General features: G+C 40.3%; 1 protein-coding gene across 5 annotated transcripts in view; it reads right to left on the reverse strand.

Annotated features, from left to right (window-relative positions):
• Window positions 1-402: 402 nt before the first annotated feature.
• Window positions 403-17,580, reverse strand: part of cdc42 (cell division cycle 42) — a 38,227-nt gene continuing 21,049 nt past the window's right edge. For 3 of the 5 annotated variants that reach the window (XM_033048487.1, XM_033048485.1, XM_033048486.1), the window contains exons 2-6: window positions 14,045-14,199; window positions 8,166-8,238; window positions 7,295-7,404; window positions 6,543-6,740; window positions 403-2,531 (exon numbers count right to left, since the gene is read on the reverse strand). In XM_033048487.1, the coding sequence (XP_032904378.1) occupies window positions 2,439-2,531; window positions 6,543-6,740; window positions 7,295-7,404; window positions 8,166-8,238; window positions 14,045-14,149 (579 nt within the window). In that variant the 5' untranslated portion in view covers window positions 14,150-14,199 and the 3' untranslated portion in view covers window positions 403-2,438. Of the gene's footprint in view, window positions 4,211-6,542; window positions 6,741-7,294; window positions 7,405-8,165; window positions 8,239-14,044; window positions 14,200-17,580 lie in introns of all 5 variants that reach the window. The other 2 variants (XM_033048488.1, XM_033048490.1) reach the window with 2 other exon arrangements.

Genomic DNA, 17,580 nt, shown 5'->3' on the forward strand with positions numbered 1-17,580 from the left:
AGATAAATAACAATAAATTGGAGATCTACACCAAGTCTACCTCCACCCCATTCCTTAATTGACATTGATGAAAATCAACTCAGCCCTTGGTCAAAATGCTCTCTTTTTACAAGATGGGCATTTTTCATTAGTGGTGTTCCTCCCAAGCTATTTGTCTGAATCATGTCATCAATTCCACAGCTTGGGAACACTAGAGGGGAGGGGAAAGAGTAAAAAGGTAAAATGGATGTACTCACATGTTGGCAATGAATATTCAATGTTTGAGATCCAAGGATGATAAATGGGCAACTCATTTAGCTGCTTCTTTTTTTTTTTTTTAAAGGCAATATCCTCCACATAATTAAAGATTACTTGATTAAAATCCAAATGAGTGGATTATAAAAAAAGTAATGAGGACAGGAGAAAATTAAAATGTACCATTTTAATGTTGAGTAGGAAAAATACATACATGCTACATTTTAAGACTAGAATTAATCACTATGCTTCAAGACAACTTTTTTCCCCATACAGATACCGTAAATCTACAATCTCCAAACTATGTCACTAGAGCTACACGAGTTCCATGAACTGTTGGGTTAGGCTTGTGTAAATAATGTGTCATTCAATATTTGTAAAATTTGCAAGTTACAAATTCACATGATACATTCTGTGGCCCCAACAACTGCTACAGTCCATGATCAAAGTATGCAAGCACAGTGACAACACTGCAATTCTAATGCAATTGAATGCATGCATTCTGACATGGATACATGCAACGTCATTAATTCTCTTTGCACCCGATTCCATGCTAATAAGTGGACAGTTTAATAATTAAATACACCAATGCAACTTGGAAATGTTAACAGCCTTTTCTGCTTTTCATATGCAATTGACAGCATCCTTGTAGTTTGTTGCCCATTATCCTTAGGACTCGGCAACCGATAAGATCGATTTTACCTTGCTCTGTCTGTCTTTCTAATACAGTACATTGGTTTTGCGTTGAAGATCGCATAACTATTGCTACAATGGAAAGATCCAATGCACACAGCATCTTCAATGAAAAGTTCCATATTTTTAGTTACAAACTGCCAAGTTTTTGTGCAATCACTATTGTAGATCTTACCAAACAAAATAGCATAGTTATTTACACATGGCTTCATTGTTGCCTCAATTTCATTCAGCATATTCCTTTAAAATTGTGTGCAACCCTGGACCACTTTCACTAGCATTAGTAAATAATTGAATTATCGAGTTCAGATCTACCCATGCCTCAAGCTGAATTAACAGAATGTATACAATTTAATCTTCAGATTCAAGGATTAGTTTCTGGATCGAGACCATAGTTAAGATTTAATGTTAAACTTAAGCTGATATGAACTGCAAAATTACCAGCAAACATCTTATCTACACGTGGCCAATGCAGCAACAGATACAGAAAAAAGCTAATGCCACGAAATGTCAAATCTGATACAGTATTGGTTTTAGGCAAAAAGGGTAAAGCCCAATTGGCAATCAATCTCAATACATCAATAAGGATGAAGGCCATTGAAGGTACAAGTTTAATATTTTGAAAAAGCATATACAAAGAACTCAACATGAAATAAAGCTCATTTTAAACCAAAGTTACAAGGATAATGAAACACACTCTTCAAAATGGAAATCAAAAATTTGGTCAAATCTTAACACTGAACTCTACAAGAGATCCTTAGCATTCCCACAGGAATCCAGTCTGCACGTGTACGAGTATCTCCTACATCTCTCCCAAGTGCAACAATCCATCACCAGCATCTTAATCACTCAAATCATCTAGCAGATTGCATGGGAACACCAACCAGATCCAATACCCAGCTTGGGCTAAAAACATATTTTTGTGCAATCACCATGACCCACTATATTTGCATACCGATCCTTGAACAGTCAGTGGCATTGTTTTTGGCCTTTGAAATTTGTGTAACTAATGGAGAAAATTAACAAAAACATTTTTGCATGTTGCAATGTAGTCAAGATTTAGCCAAAAATTAAAGCTCCCCATTAATGCACACCAAGGTACAAGGGATCCAATTATGATTCTTAGAGCCAAGTGGTAACAGACTAATTCAGTTGGTGACATAATGTGCAACAGTGATGCTAGGTTGCTGGATGTGGCATTTTGGAGCGTGGCAATACCTTACAAAAAGCCATTAGTTTATTAAACAGAAGCAATACTGTGCAAGTTTCATGCCTGTGGCAAGGAATTTTATAACAGCAGATTAAAACCTAGTTATGGACAAGTATCCAGTGGAAAGTTGAACAGAAAATTCATTATGTCTACTCAAATGTTACATTACAAAAGGGGCAAATTTACCATTGGCTATTCTATTCCTCCCATCATCGCCCTCATGGTTTTGTGCAGAGTGTTATTGCGGGATGATTTAACTTTTTTAAAACAATGCTTCAATATGTCAGCCTGCAGACACTGTTCATAACAGTGAACAGGGACGTCTTTTCTTCTTGGGTTCTGGTGGCTCCAGGGCTGCCAATATTGCTTCGTCAAATACATTCTTTAGTCCTTTCTGAAAAGTGGGAGAGAAAGGTGGGGTCTCATGGTTACAGGTTCAAAATAAAAAAACACAAGAACCAAACAAATAGCCAGGTAAATCTTGTTGACATATTAAGATGTAGTTCAAAATTAATTATAAAAATATTTATCCTGATGAGATTTGTTAATAAATAATTCTAAAGGATTAACTACAAGGATTCAAGTATATGCAAATCAAAAGGTAGATTGGGAGTGAAGGAATCACTTCATTATCCCCATTTTCCAATAACACGGTAATCCTTGATCTCTCCTTTCTATACTCTTGACAGGTTTATTACAGTGCTTAAGTTCCAAACCACTAATGAAAGCTGTAGAATAAAAGGCCTCATCCACAATAGATTAAACAAAAACAAATGAATAGACCTGGAAGTTTATGGGATCACGTTTTAAGCAATTTCTTGCCAATGAGCTGAGCCAGGGGGAGGGGGGGGGGGGGGGGGTCTTACCCATCACTTAAAAGTTCATTAACTTCCCAAACAGCAGCAGTAGAATTACCTAGACATGCATTTCCCTTGCACATATGAAATAGCAATACAATTTTAAAACTTGCATCTGTGATGTTAGCATTAACATGCTGATATTTACTGTATACAACTCTATAAAACCTACTACACGATACAACTACCACTAACATCCTTGGTCCTAGCTAAAAGGATTTAATAAAACTGTCTTCCATTAAAAGACAGCTTTTATGAATATCAATTTAAAACTGTTATTGAGAGAGGTTTGGATTCCTGGTAGTGTCTAGAACATACAACATTCATAATTTCAACAATGTAGGACTATGTAGATATTAAGCACCTAACATTCAAGACACCAAAACTGTCCATTCCATTTATACAACAGCTAATTAAGGACCATTTATTCTAATTTAGTTGCAGTTTGGTTTTACTATTTAATCACCACTGCAGTCCCATTGCAATATTACTCATATCTGTCTCTAGTTACATTAATTGAGCAAGTCAACTCTTCAGCATCAACAGGTATAATTTTGCAGTGGATTACTAACATTATGCAAAATAAAATGGGATAAAACAATCCAGTTTAAATAAAGCAGGGATGGAGAGGAGGGGGAAGAAGAGAAGAGGAAAAAGAGCATTTAAAGTTACTGGTAGGTCGAGTTTTACAACTATGGGACCAAGAACCCAAAGATCTGGCACAGAAGTCACAGTAGAGGCAGGAACAATACTGCAATGTTACCATTAAGTGACACTATTCAGTTGAAGTTAGCCAATGACAAACAGAAGGTGACTGTTACTTTGCCACATTTGCAAAGGATAAAAGCAAGACAAGGACCCATGAAAGCCATCAGTTCCATTTTTACAGCTCTCCATTATGAACCAGAACATTTGAGTCAATTTTATTTCAACCAAATTAACACCTACAAAATAGGTGCAACTGTACAATACCTAGATGTACATCACAGTTACATGAGTAGAAACTTTGGAAAGGTTCAAAATGGCATCCAGCAACTTTTACATTTCCATATGGAGAGGGAAACAATTTAAACGGATTCATTTGAACAACATCTCTATTGGACTGCATACAGAAAAACAGGGACACTTAAAATATACAGCATTTCCGCTTCCTTTGAGTTTCCGGTGGCTCGAGAGCAGCTAGGATAGCCTCATCAAAAACATTCTTCAGACCTCTCTACAAGACAAGGTGTGGGGAGGAAAGAGAAGGGTGGGAGTGGAAAAATAGCATGAAGTTAGAGGAGAGATTTGGGTTAGAAAGACAGTTTTAACAACATCCATTTAACCTGTGGGATTAAATATCCAACATGCACAACTAGACAGATCAGGACAGATCCTAACAAAAGCAATGTACCTAAGTGGGGGAGGCGTCTGCTACAGATCCTCACCGAAAATGTGTTAGTGATATCAACTCACTCAGCTTCAAAACGTTGGTTTAAATATTAAGAGAAACTTCAGTTCTGTATGCCATGACTTGCACCCGTTTGTACAATCTCCCAAAATCCCAACACCAAGGAGACCTGGATTACTCTGGGGGGGAGGAGTGGAGAATTGACTTTGGGAAAACAATTATTTGAGGAGCTTAACCACACAAGTACCAATTTACTTCTCACTTGATGGAAGTTCATACCCTTCTACTGGTTATCACCATGTCTGACCAGCCACTCAACTGCACAAAAGCTGGACATGAAGGCAGACATCTGGAATCTCAACAATTTTGGGTTATTTCAGGATTCATGTTGTGTGGTTCTCATTTGAAAGAAGCCAGGCTAGTTGCTGCAAGTTAGAGCCTGCTATTGTCATGGATGAACTTAATTTTCACAACAATCAAAGATTCGTACTGGGTTTTATAATAAGATTTGCATCTCTAGTCAAAGTATCACAATTAAACAGGATCGCCAATCTATGCAATTCTGCAGCGCTAACTCAAATTATTAGTTCTCAAAAAGGTACATGAAAGTAAAATAACTTGTTGCTTTTCAAAGAACTGAACTAGTTCATAAAGTTCTTTTGCAGAAGACAATAGAAAGCTTTGTATAAAACACACTGAATAAAGTCTAGATTCTTCCACTGACATAGAGAAAGGGAGGATGGAAGGGGAAAAGTATAGAGACAATGGAAGTGATTGCAAAAAGGCAAGGCAATACTAGCCAGTAAACACCATACAAGTCATTGTTCTGGTTTAATCCTTAATGTTACATTTGTTCACTCATCTGGGAACTGCAATCAACTCAAAAAACAAGACTAGTTTCCAACCATTGTTTTAAAACAAAAATGTACAGTCTCTACATCTGCAAAACCCATCTCAATCACAACAGATGGCAAGGCCAGGAAAGATGCCTCAACCCCATGACCCAAAAAGATGCATCAACCCCATGCACACTCCAAAATTAGCACTCTTTTGTTTTGGTAAACAGGACATAGAAGTTAGAAACAAGATTATAAATTAGCTGTAGAATTTCAACACGGGACTTAGCAGCTTTAAGCTCAAACCTTTCAAAACTACCCCAAAAGGGGAAAAAAAGGAAAAGGCGGCAAATTCAAGTTGAACTTATTTTTCATACCCCCGAATGGTCAATAAGTTTAATAATTTTTCACAGCTTACAAAAAGATTTAAATTGGATATCTAAAAATCGACCATGTGAAGCAGATATGGTGGAATCTGGAAATAATGGTTTGGTGCTCTGGGATGGACAAGCATGAGATGCCTTCATCTAAAGCTTAAATGAGAAGTATAACTGCAAAAAAAAGACTTAGAATCCTACTCGACTTCTACCAAAATGTATTTGAAGTTTATGGGACAAACAAAGACTTGTGGACGATAATTCTAATTGTTACTCTCAGCAACTGTTTACAATTTATCTGTTAATCTGTTCAGATACTCTGACATCTAAGTCAGGCTTATTTTGCATTCCATGAGCTTTTCAATATATAGCCATTTTAGGTGACATCTGCAATTGAATTGCTCAAATGTAATGCCAGGGACAAAAGCATTTGTACTTTTAGATCATACAGCCCCTGCACACTAACAAAACATCAACACCTGAAAGTACCTGGCTAGCCTGTTCCTGGTCAGCTTCCACACTTCAGCATCAAGAATGCCTCGTTATTATATTCATAATTTTTAACAATTGTCATTTGAATTTCATACTGAACTGGAGGCATGCAAGTGAAAAAATGATGCATGGTGCACAGAGCAGCTGAGGTTAGTTCAATATTAATGTAATAGTGCAAAACAAGGGAGACCCCAGAGGAAAAATTAGAACTTTGTGCTAGATAACAGAGTGGCAAATTAGCCCAAATTGGATCCTTCTATGCTCATAGCCTTTAGGAAATGTGCTTCTGTTGAGCCTCAAGAGTTGAAATGCATGCATCCAAAGATACATAGACATTCTATCCATAAAGCACATCAATACCATGACTGTCAGAACAAGTCATTTACCGATTAAGCAATTATTATTATTATTATTATTATTATTATTATAGAGAAGATAATTTTGAAAACTCACTTGTGTCAGGGCAGAACACTCCACATATTTGACAGCTTTCAGATCCTTGGCCAGCTTTTCAGCATTATCAAGGATAATGGGCTTCTGTTTGTTCTTTGCAAGTTTCTCAATGGTCGAGGAGTCATCCCTTAGATCAATTTGAGTCCCAACCAGCAGGAATGGAGTCTTTGGACAATGATGAGTTATCTCAGGTACCCACTGCATAAGAATCAGGGAGAGAGTGTGAACATCTATCAACACTATTTGGAAGTTCGATTTTATAAAGACAGAGTACAGTTATGGAAACAGATAATTCCATGGTCTTGCATAAAATCAAGATTTACACTGATGACACTGCCTTCCCTGTATACGCAGATCCTTGTTCGAGATCATACAATCAAATTGTTCTCAGTGTGCGTATCGTCTGAAGCAAACAAGTAACATACTGAGACATGAAAGTACTACAGATTACGACAACATTTTCAAATAGCATCTTAGAACATGGAATAGTACAATACAGGAACAGGCCCTTGAGCCACGATCTTATCCATGCTGGTGTTACACCACCACAGGTCTCCTCCCAAAAAGTACTAGATACAGAATCATTGCCCAAATAAAGAGGCATAAAGCAGCTGTTGCATGTATATTCACGTCCAATTTAAAGTTAACCTGTAAAGCACATATAAAAAGAAACCAATATATAAATTTCTGAATCTCTGGTCTTGGTGAGGAACTGTCATGCAGAATTTAAAGCAAGACCAAAAGGTACAAACCTTTTCTTTAACATTTTCAAATGATGATGGCGACACAACAGAAAAGCACACAAGGAAAACATCAGTCTGCGGATAACTCAGTGGTCGTAATCGGTCATAATCTTCCTGACCTGGAGACAAATTTAGATTCCATGTCAAAAAACATTGCACACAACCAAGGCTGCAATCCCAACCTGTGTAAATACTGATCACTATAGTCCACTGGCTCGAAATAAAGCAAATCCTTTTTTTCTAGAACTTGTGGAATTAAGATGGTTCAATAATCATGGAGATACAGGCATGCACATCACCCATTGGTGTAAATACTAACAATAGTTTGTTCCCTCTTAAATGATTTGGGGCTTTAATATTTGATTTCAAGATTAAAACTGCAAGCACTTTTCTTTAAGATAGATGGTGCTTAAATAAACTTTGGCTGCAAAATGTGCTAAGCATGGATGTCAAAACTAAGTTATGGCGAACAATGGCAATTTAACAAAATGAAGACTCATTATTTAGTTTGACATTTGATACATGTAAACTGTACATTTAAGATTGGTGTTAAGAATGACACTTTGATTGATTAAGATAATGATTAGTCTAGTACAAAATAAAAAACTACCAAAGTACATGCATGGTTACAGGATACAGCTTATCCTGTTAAGATTTCCAGCACATTTATCTCCATGAAGACACATGAAAATGCCACTTAAGCCATACATGTGGGCATAATTTTTAAAGTCAGAGTTCAAAATATTTCCCACTTAATTCTTAAGAACCAGAGTTACTGCTTTTCGGGTCTGGACATCAAATTTAAAGGGGCAAATGGGCAAATGCTGGTTCAGGAAATTTTGACTATTCCTCAAATGAATAAGGAGGCAGCCTCACGTACCTGCAGTGTCAAACAGTCCTAAGGTATATGGTTCACCTCCAATCATAACTGTCACAGCATAGTTATCAAATACCTGCAAAACAGTTTAAAGATCATAAATGAACTGCATTTTAACATACATACATGACTTGTCCTTGCTGCATTTTAACATACATACATGACTTGTCCTTGCTGCAGTTGGTCAAAAATAGATTCAAGATACAATTGCAACTTTGATTTTCTGCTTGCTTGACCAATGCAGAGAAGTGAGCTCATGTGCTACTTCATAAATACAAAAGCACTACAAGCAAAATAAAACTTGCATTTTAATTGTCTGAGTATATATATTCAGGCAGGGGAGATGGAAGTCATAGAAACATAGAAAATAGGTGCAGGAGTAGGCCATTCGGCCCTTCGAGCCTGCACCGCCATTCAATATGATCATGGCTGATCATCCAACTCAGTATCCTGTACCTGCCTTCTCTCCATACCGCCTGATCCCTTTAGCCACAAGGGCCACATCTAACTCCCTCTTAAATATAGCCAATTAACTGGCCTCAACTACCTTCTGTAGCAGAGAATTCCAGAGATTCACTACTCTCTGTGTGAAAAATGTTTTCCTCATCTCGGTCCTAAAAGATTTCCCCCTTATCCTTAGACTGTGACCCCTTGTTCGGGACTTCCCCAACATCGGGAACAATCTTCCTGCATCTAGCCTGTCCAACCCCTAAAGAATTTTGTAAGTTTCTATAAGATCCCCCCTCAATCTTCTAAATTCTAGCGAGTACAATCTGAGTCTATCCAGTCTTTCTTCATAAGAAAGTCCTGACATCCCAGGAATCAGTCTGGTGAACCTCTGTACTCCCTACAATACACTACAATACAATACAATTTATTGTCATTTGAGCCTCAGTGAGGCTCAAACGAAATTCTGTTTCCACAGCCATACAAACAAAGACAATTTCCTAGACATACACACAATTTAATTCACACAAACATCCATCGAGTCACCACCGCTCCCCACGCACCGAGGCCGGCCAGCCCCACGAATGGTGAGTAGTCCGCAGCTCCGCAGTCTCCCGAGCCCCCGGGTTGTTCAGGTTGGAGGCCGCTCCACGGTGCTAAGCCCCAACGACAACGGAGACCCGACAGGGAAAAGGTCGGGTCTCCCGGACAGGGAAGAGATTTTAAACGGTTTCCCCCTCCCCCCCCCCCCTGCCCCCGCCCCCTCCCGCTTTAAAACTAGTATTAAAAAAAACACCAACACTACATTTAACTAGACAAAAAATTTTAAAAAGACAGACAGGCTGTAGGGGCCGCTGCAACGGGCGAGTCGCGCCGCCGCCTCTATAGCAAGAATGTCTTTCCTCAGATTAGGAGACCAAAAACTGTACGCAATACTCCAGGTGTGGTCTCACCAAGACCCTGTACAACTGCAGTAGAACCTCCCTGCTCCTATACTCAAATCCTTTTGCTATGAATGTTAACATACTATTCGCTATCTTCACTGCCTGCTGCACCTGCATGCCTACTTTTAATGACTGGTGTACCATGACACCCAGGTCTCGTTGCAGCTCCCCTTTTCCTAATCGGCCACCATTCAGATAATAGTCTACTTTCCTGTTTTTGCCACCAAAGTGGATAACCTCACATTTATCCACATTATACTGCATCTGCCTTGCATTTGCCCACTCACCCAGCCTATCCAAGTCACCTTGCAGCCTCCTAGCATCCTCCTCACAGCTAACACTGCCCCCCAGCTTCATGTCATCCGCAAACATGGAGATGTTGCATTCAATTCCCTCGTCCAAATCATTAATATATATTGTAAATAGCTGGGGCCCCAGCACTGAGTCTTGCGGCACCCCACTAGTCACTGCCTGCCATTGTGAAAAGGACCCGTTTACTCCTACTCTTTGCTTCCTGTCTGCCAGCCAGTTCTCTATCCACATCAATACTGAACCCCCAATACCGTGTGCTTTAAGTTTGTATACTAATCTCTTATGTGGGACCTTGTCGAAAGCCTTCTGAAAGTCCAGATATAACACATCCACTGGTTCTCCCTTATCCACTCTACTAGTTACATCCACGAAAAATTCTATAAGATTCGTCAGACATGATTTACCTTTCATAAATCCATGCTGACTTTGTCCAATGATTTCACCACTTTCCAAATGTGCTGCTATCCCATCTTTAATAACTGATTCTAGCAGTTTCCCCACTACCGATGTTAGACTAACTGGTCTGTAATTCCCCGTTTTCTCTCTCCCTCCCTTTTTAAAAAGTGGGGTTACATTAGCTACCCTCCAATCCTCAGGAACCACTGCAGAATCTAAAGAGGTTTGAAAAATTATCACTAATGCATCCACTATTTCTGGGGCTACTTCCTTAAGTACTCTGGGATGCAGCCTATCTGGCCCTGGGGATTTATCGGCCTTTAATCCATTCAATTTACCTAACACCACTTCCCAGCTCACCTGGATTTCACTCAGTTCCTCCATTTAATTTGACCCCCGGTCCCCTGCTATTTCCGGCAGATTATTTATGTCTTCCTTAGTGAAGACAGAACCAAAGTAGTTATTCAATTGGTCTGCCATGTCCTTGTTCCCCATGATCAATTCACCTGTTTCTGACTGCAAGGGACCTACATTTGTTTTAACTAATCTTTTTCTTTTCACATATCTATAAAAACTTTTGCAGTCAGTTTTTATGTTCCCTGCCAGTTTTCTTTCATAATCTATTTTCCTTTTCCTAACTAAGCCCTATGTCCTCCTCTGCTGGACTCTGAATTTATCTCAGTCCTCTGGTAGGCTGCTTTTTCTGGCTAATTTGTATACTTCATCTTTTGTTTTGATACTATCCCTGATTTCCCTTGTTATCTACGGATGCACTACCTTCCCTGATTTATTCTTTTGCCAAACTGGGATGAACAATTGTTGTAGTTCATCCATGCCGTCTTTAAATGCCTTCCATTGCATATCCACCGTCAACCCTTTAAGAATCAATTGCCAGTCTATCTTGGCCAATTCACGTCTCATACCCTCAAAGTTACCTTTCTTTAAGTTCAGGACCCTTGTTTCTGAATTAACAATGTCACTCTCCATCCTAATGAAGAACTCAACCATATTATGTGTGCTCAACAAGACTGCTAACTAACCCTTCCTCATTACTCAGTACCCAGTCTAGAATAGCCTGCTCTCTCGTTGGTTCCTCTACATGTTGGTTTAGAAAACTATCCCGCATACATTCCAAGAAATCCTCTTCCTCAGCACCCTTGCCAATTTGATTCACCCAATCTACATGTAGATTGAAGTCACCCATTATAACTGTTTTACCTTTGTTGCACGCATTTCTAATTTCCTGTTTGAAGCCATCCCCAACTCCACTATTACTGTTAGGTGGCCTGTACACAACTCCCACTAGCGTCAAGTCATCTAGCCCAATAACTTGAGAACCAGAGGACATACGTTTAAGGTGAGGGGGGGGGGGGGGGGGGGGGGGGATTTAATAGGAACCCGAGGGGTAACTTTTTTCACACAAAGGGTGATGGGTGTATGGAAAGAGCTGTTGGAGATAGTCAAGGCAGGTACTATTGTAATGTTGAAGATACATTTACACAGGCACATGGATAGGGCCGGTTTCAAGGGAAATAGGCCAAATGCAGGCAGGTGAGACATGTTGGCCACTGTGGACAAGTAGGGCCGAAAGGCCTGTTTCCACATTGTAATACAATGACTATTCCCTCAAAACAATTACCAGAGAGGCACAGTAACACAGCCGTAGAGCTGCTGACTCACAGCGCCAGAGACCCGGATTCGATTCCAACTCCGTGTGCTGTAGTGTAGAAATTGCACATTCTCTCTGAGACCATGTGGGTTTTCCCCATGTGCTCTGCTTTCCTCCCACATTCCAAAGACAAGCAGGTTTGTAGGTTAATTGGCTTCTGTAAATTGCTCCTAATTTGCAGGATGCAAAAGTGGGATAACATTGAAACCGTGTGTGGGTGATCAATGCGAGGCTTGGACTCAATGGCCAAAGGCCCTGTTTCCACTCTGTATGTCCAAACTAAATGCCAACTCCAACAGCAATGTCCATTTTAAGAATCACATGAAAAGCTGTATTCAGTTGAAAAGTAGATATCTTTCCCATGGAAAGGAAAGACTGGGGATCTAGGATAATTTTAAATCGATTTCATTTTTAAACACATTAATTCAATTCAATTCAATTCAATTCAATTTATTGTCATTTGGACCCCTTGAGGTCCAAACGAAATGCCGTTTCTGCAGCCATACATTACAAACAAATAGACCCAAGACACAACATATTTTACATAAACATCCATCACATTGCTGTGATGGAAGGCCAAAAAAACTTCTCTCTCCACTGCACCCCCCCCCCCGATGTCAGAGTCAAAGTCAAAGCCCCTGGCGGGCGATGGCGAATTGTCCCGTGGCCATTTAAGCCACGTCGGGTGATGCAAGGTCGCACACCGGGTCTTGGTGTTAGAGCCCCGGCGGGCGCTCGCAGAGTCCCGCCGCCATTCCAAGCCGCGCGGGGCGGTGCTGTAAGGCCCCGCTCCAGGAGCTCTTCAACCCCGCAACTCGGGCGGGAGAAGTCGCCGTTGCGGGAGCCCTGAAAAGCGGTCTCCCTCCAGGTACCCGCGGGCTCCCGGTGCCGTCCGCCAAACCCGCAGTTGCAGCCACCGAATCTCCGGGGGTCGGGCCGCAGCAGCGTCCACCACAGCTCCACCCGCTCTGGACTCGGCCAGCTCCGCGACGGTGAGGTGAGTAGTCAGCACCAGAGCCCTCGGTTTTCCTGTTGGAGGCCGCTCCTCGTTGCAGCCCCAACGACAACGGAGACCCGACAAAGAAAAGGTCGGGTCTCCCGTGCAGGGAGAGATTTAAAAGTTACCCCCAACCCCCCCCACCACCCCCCCCCCCCCCCCCACACACATACCCCAACAAAAATAACAAAAACTACATAAAAACATAGACATAAAATAATAAAAACGCAGACGGACTGCAGAGGCCGCTGCAGACGAGAGTCGCGCCGCCTACCGAACAAGTAGATTTAGCAGGATTAAGTTTTGGAAACAAATTATTCAATCCAATCATGACACCAAACTAAAAAAACAATAGTATTTGGCTACAAAGAATGTACCTTCCCCGTATTCAGCTTTCAAATTGACTTGGGAACAATGCAATGCTTTCCCTTTGAGGCAAAACATACTCAAGACAATAACAAAGACCACCAAATACTACAATCCGCTTTGGGACAAAAGCAAAAAACCTGAAACAATCTCTCAAGGAAGAGAAGGGGGGGGGGGGGAAGAAGTACAGCTTAACTGCTGAACTATGCAAAATTTAATCAAGATGCAGTATTATTTATCCAATTACCTAATTTGTTCTGTAATGTAATCCAAGTATATTTACAGTTGCTCATGTTTAAAGAATCCAATAGTAAATTCAACTTTACATTTGATCCACTAATGTATATTTGTACCAATTTAACAAGGAAGCAACAATGTAGCGTACCAAAAACATGGTGAAACACCTTTTCAAATAATGAACAGTTCCACGGAAACTCTGGTAACACCAGAACATGTATAGAAAGTGCCTTCTTGAAGGTTATCACTTTTCCTCAACCAAAAGGTGCCATATATTATTGGAGTACTGGATTAATTCCCAGCCTAGTGGGTCATACCAAGACAAAATACTGAGTGCCACATTGGAGGTTGGTTTATGATTACAAAGCCACACGTGCCATCACTGATATCAGGAGAGCAAGCCGTATCTTGAGTAGCATTACTCCAATTGTGTTTACCCAATTACATTTTTGAACTAAATCCTGCCGATTTTGAAATACCACAGCTATATTCACATTTTAATTATAACACTTACCGTGGGAACATATTCTGATGGAAATTTGTTTGTCGTGTAAGAGATTAAGAGACATGTTTTACCAACAGCACCATCACCAACTACAACACATTTAATGGTCTGCATAGTTGTAGATCACTTTCAAGTCTCCACCTTTATTGAATCTATTGTTGTGTCTGGAAGAGAGAGAAAAAACATATTAAAGTGGCAGATTCCCAGGTTGCCACGTCATATTAGTGACCCATCACTTTCTAACATTGTCTTTAGAATGACAAAGCAAGGTATAATTAATTGCACAGGACACAAGTAGGTCACCTGGCCCTTCAACCCAAACTGTTATCCATCATAGGTAGACAAAATGCTGGAGAAACTCAGCGGGTGAGGCAGCATCTATGAAGCGAAGGAAATCGGCAAGGTTTCGGGTCGAAACCCTTCTTCAGACCTGTCATTCATTATTTTGGCTGCCTATAACTGTCTTTTCCATGACTATCTGTCAGTTACCAGTATCAACCTAGGTTTTGAATCACCAGATTTTGAATCTCCAAAGCCCTTCGCCCTCAGAATTTCTGACCAATTCCTCGGCACAATGGCACAGCAGGAGAGTTGCTGTCTTACAGCGCTTACAGTGCCGTAGACCTGGGTTTAATCCAGACTATAGTTGTTGGTAAACAAAAGTGCTGGAGAAACTCAGCGGGTGCGGCAGCATCTATGGAGCGAAGGAAATAGGCAACGTTTCGTGTTGGTGTGCAGGGATCGCTGGTCGGTGCGGACTCGGTGGGCCGAAGCGCCCATTTCAACGCTGTATCTCTAATCTAAACTACTCTCTCCTTATTCTGATATTATACCAAGGCGCCGGGGGAACATCTCCCCGCGTCTCCCATGTCAAACCCTTAAAGAATTTTAAATGCATAGAACAAGGCAAGACGACAGTCCCCATCCACGAGGTCCAATGAGATATTAAAGTGTTTTTTTAAACTGTAAATTACAATTTAATGCATATATTATATTACCTGTTAACTGGATGATAGTTCCAAATTCTAAAAGCACAAAAGAAATAAAGTTCTGAAAAATTCCCTCACGTGCAGAACTGCTTGAAACCTGATGTAGGCTTTCATCCCAAAACATTGACAATCTCTCTTAAATTATGCTATCTGACAAGCTAATCATCAAAAAAAAACTGCCAACAAGCTCTTATCCAATTAGCTCTTCAGGAATTCAAACCTGATCATTCTGAAAAAAAAATCAAGCTGGAAGCATTCAGCCTGTCAGGCACCATATGTGCAAAATGTTACTATTACAGAAACACAATCGCCCATCAGAACTGGGAAGAATGGGGAGAGAAGGCAGAAGAATAAGCATGAGACAAGGATGGATGTGAGATGAGGAGGAGCATGAGCCTGTACTCGTTGGAGTTTAAAAGGATGAAGGGGACCCACAATGAAACTTACCAAATAGTGAAAGACCTGGATAGAGTGGATGTGGAGAGGATGCTTCCACTAGTGGGAAAGGAGATGAGGAGGAATTTCTTTAGTCAGAGTTTGGTGAATCTATGGAATTCATTGCCATTAAGACAGGGATTGACAAGTTCTTAAGTGGTAAGAGTAGGAAAGGTTGCGGGGAGAAGGCAAGAGAATGGGGTTGAGAAGGAAAAAGATCAGTCGTGATTGAACGGCAGAGTAGACTCAAAGGGCCGAATGTTCTAATTCTGCTCCCATGACTTATGGACGCAAGGATAAAAGGGAATCACTAACTATAGGTATGTTACAATACTTACCTTCAGCGGCGCTGCAATTCTGCCACTGGCCGTGTGCACGATTTTGGAACGTTTGAGGGGGGAGGGGGGGGGGGGGGGGGGGGGGGTTAAAACGGGTTTTTTCCCAACCTGGTCCTGAATTATATTTTGTTGGGAGTGCAAGATGTTGCTAAAGAATCGTTCCGACGGCCGTTCTGTGTGTTTTTAAAAAAAATTCGCCCGACAAGTTAATCGCTGGAATGATTTTAAAATCAGCTTCTGAAGCCGTCAATGCCAACAACGGGGACAGATTTTATGGAGGGGACAGGTAAAAGAAAGTAGTTTATTTTTATGTATAAAAGTGTTTCTTAAGATGTATTTAATTCACATTAAGTTGCGAAACGGGGATTCCCCCCCCCCCCCCCCCGAAGAACCGGCAGTGTATTTGCTGCCGATATGGGGGACTAAATTCACCGCAACCTCAACGTTCCAAATGGTCCCGTTCCAGAAAATCCCACTCGCAAGCTGATTTAAATGGCCATTAATTTACAGGTATTAAACATTAAATTCCTTCCATTTGGCCTAACGACAATGAGATTTAAAAATTATGTTAAATTGTGAATTATTGTGTGAATGTTATTTGGGCACTTAGGCTATTTAAAAATGTTAATCTATTCTTAAGAAATGGATAGATGTTTAGATCTAGTAATTGAATTTGGTAATTAGTTACAATTAGGTAACTAACTAACTATATGCTTTAATTTCAAGTCATCTAAGTAGGATTGTTTCATATTTGTTTCAGAATGCTTCAATCTATAATAACTGAAAATATCTTTCAGTTCTCTTAAATTTTAAGAAAGTTATGGGCTTTAAAATGTTCTCGATCACAGCTTTCGTGTTAAGTCAATAAAAAAGCAATAGGGGACAAGATGCCAATTTCCGAGTATGAAAATGGCCATAACTTTTTTAATACTGAATATATGAAAGTGAATTAGGTGTCAAATTAAACTTCTTTTTATGCTTTATCTGATGGGATAAATTAAAGACTTGATTTTTTAAATCTCAAAATTTTGTAACATTGCTACTAACTACGCAACCCTAAAAATATCAATGGATGCAGTTACTAGTGCATTTAACTTTGCACATGCTTCAACATAAAATAACCCCATGCCTATTCCTTGCTCTATTAACCAATTAGGTGGATAACATTGCAAGTTACATTACACAGCACCTCAAATACAGCTCATGGTCAATTTCACTACAGCTGTTGATTGGCATTACCTAAAGTGATATCTATAATCCATTTCCAACCAGGTACAAACAGCATTTTCTCAAAACTAGAGGTAGGCACGGAACTGCAGATGCTGGTTTACAAAAAAGACAAAGTTCTGGAGTAACTCAGGTCAGGCAGCACCTCCAGAGAATGTAGATAGGGTCCCACCCAAAAGAACTTTGTGTCCTGACACTTCTTCAGACTGATTGTAATAGGGAGGAGAAAGCTGAAAGAGGTGGGGGCAACGCAGGGCAAAGTGGTAAGTGGATGCAGGTGAGGCGAGGGTTTGATAGGCAGATGGTTGGACAAAGGCCAGAGATAAAAACATAACTGCTTCCCTCAATGTTGCTAGGCAAGAGCTGACAGGGCAATTTTCTGCACAGAGTAACGATTTATTTTACATTGTGCCTTCACAACAACAATGTTCCAAAATTCTCCACTGTAGTGTTAAAACTTGACTGATTGCAGTCAAAATCCAAATGAACCCAAAGGGAGAAAAGTTTACCAGTAGGCAAGGCAGCTGTTCAGCAAACAGTTTAAGGAGAGGTAAAC

The sequence above is a fragment of the Amblyraja radiata genome, chromosome 31 (genome assembly GCF_010909765.2).
Source record: "Amblyraja radiata isolate CabotCenter1 chromosome 31, sAmbRad1.1.pri, whole genome shotgun sequence".
NCBI lineage: Eukaryota > Metazoa > Chordata > Chondrichthyes > Rajiformes > Rajidae > Amblyraja > Amblyraja radiata.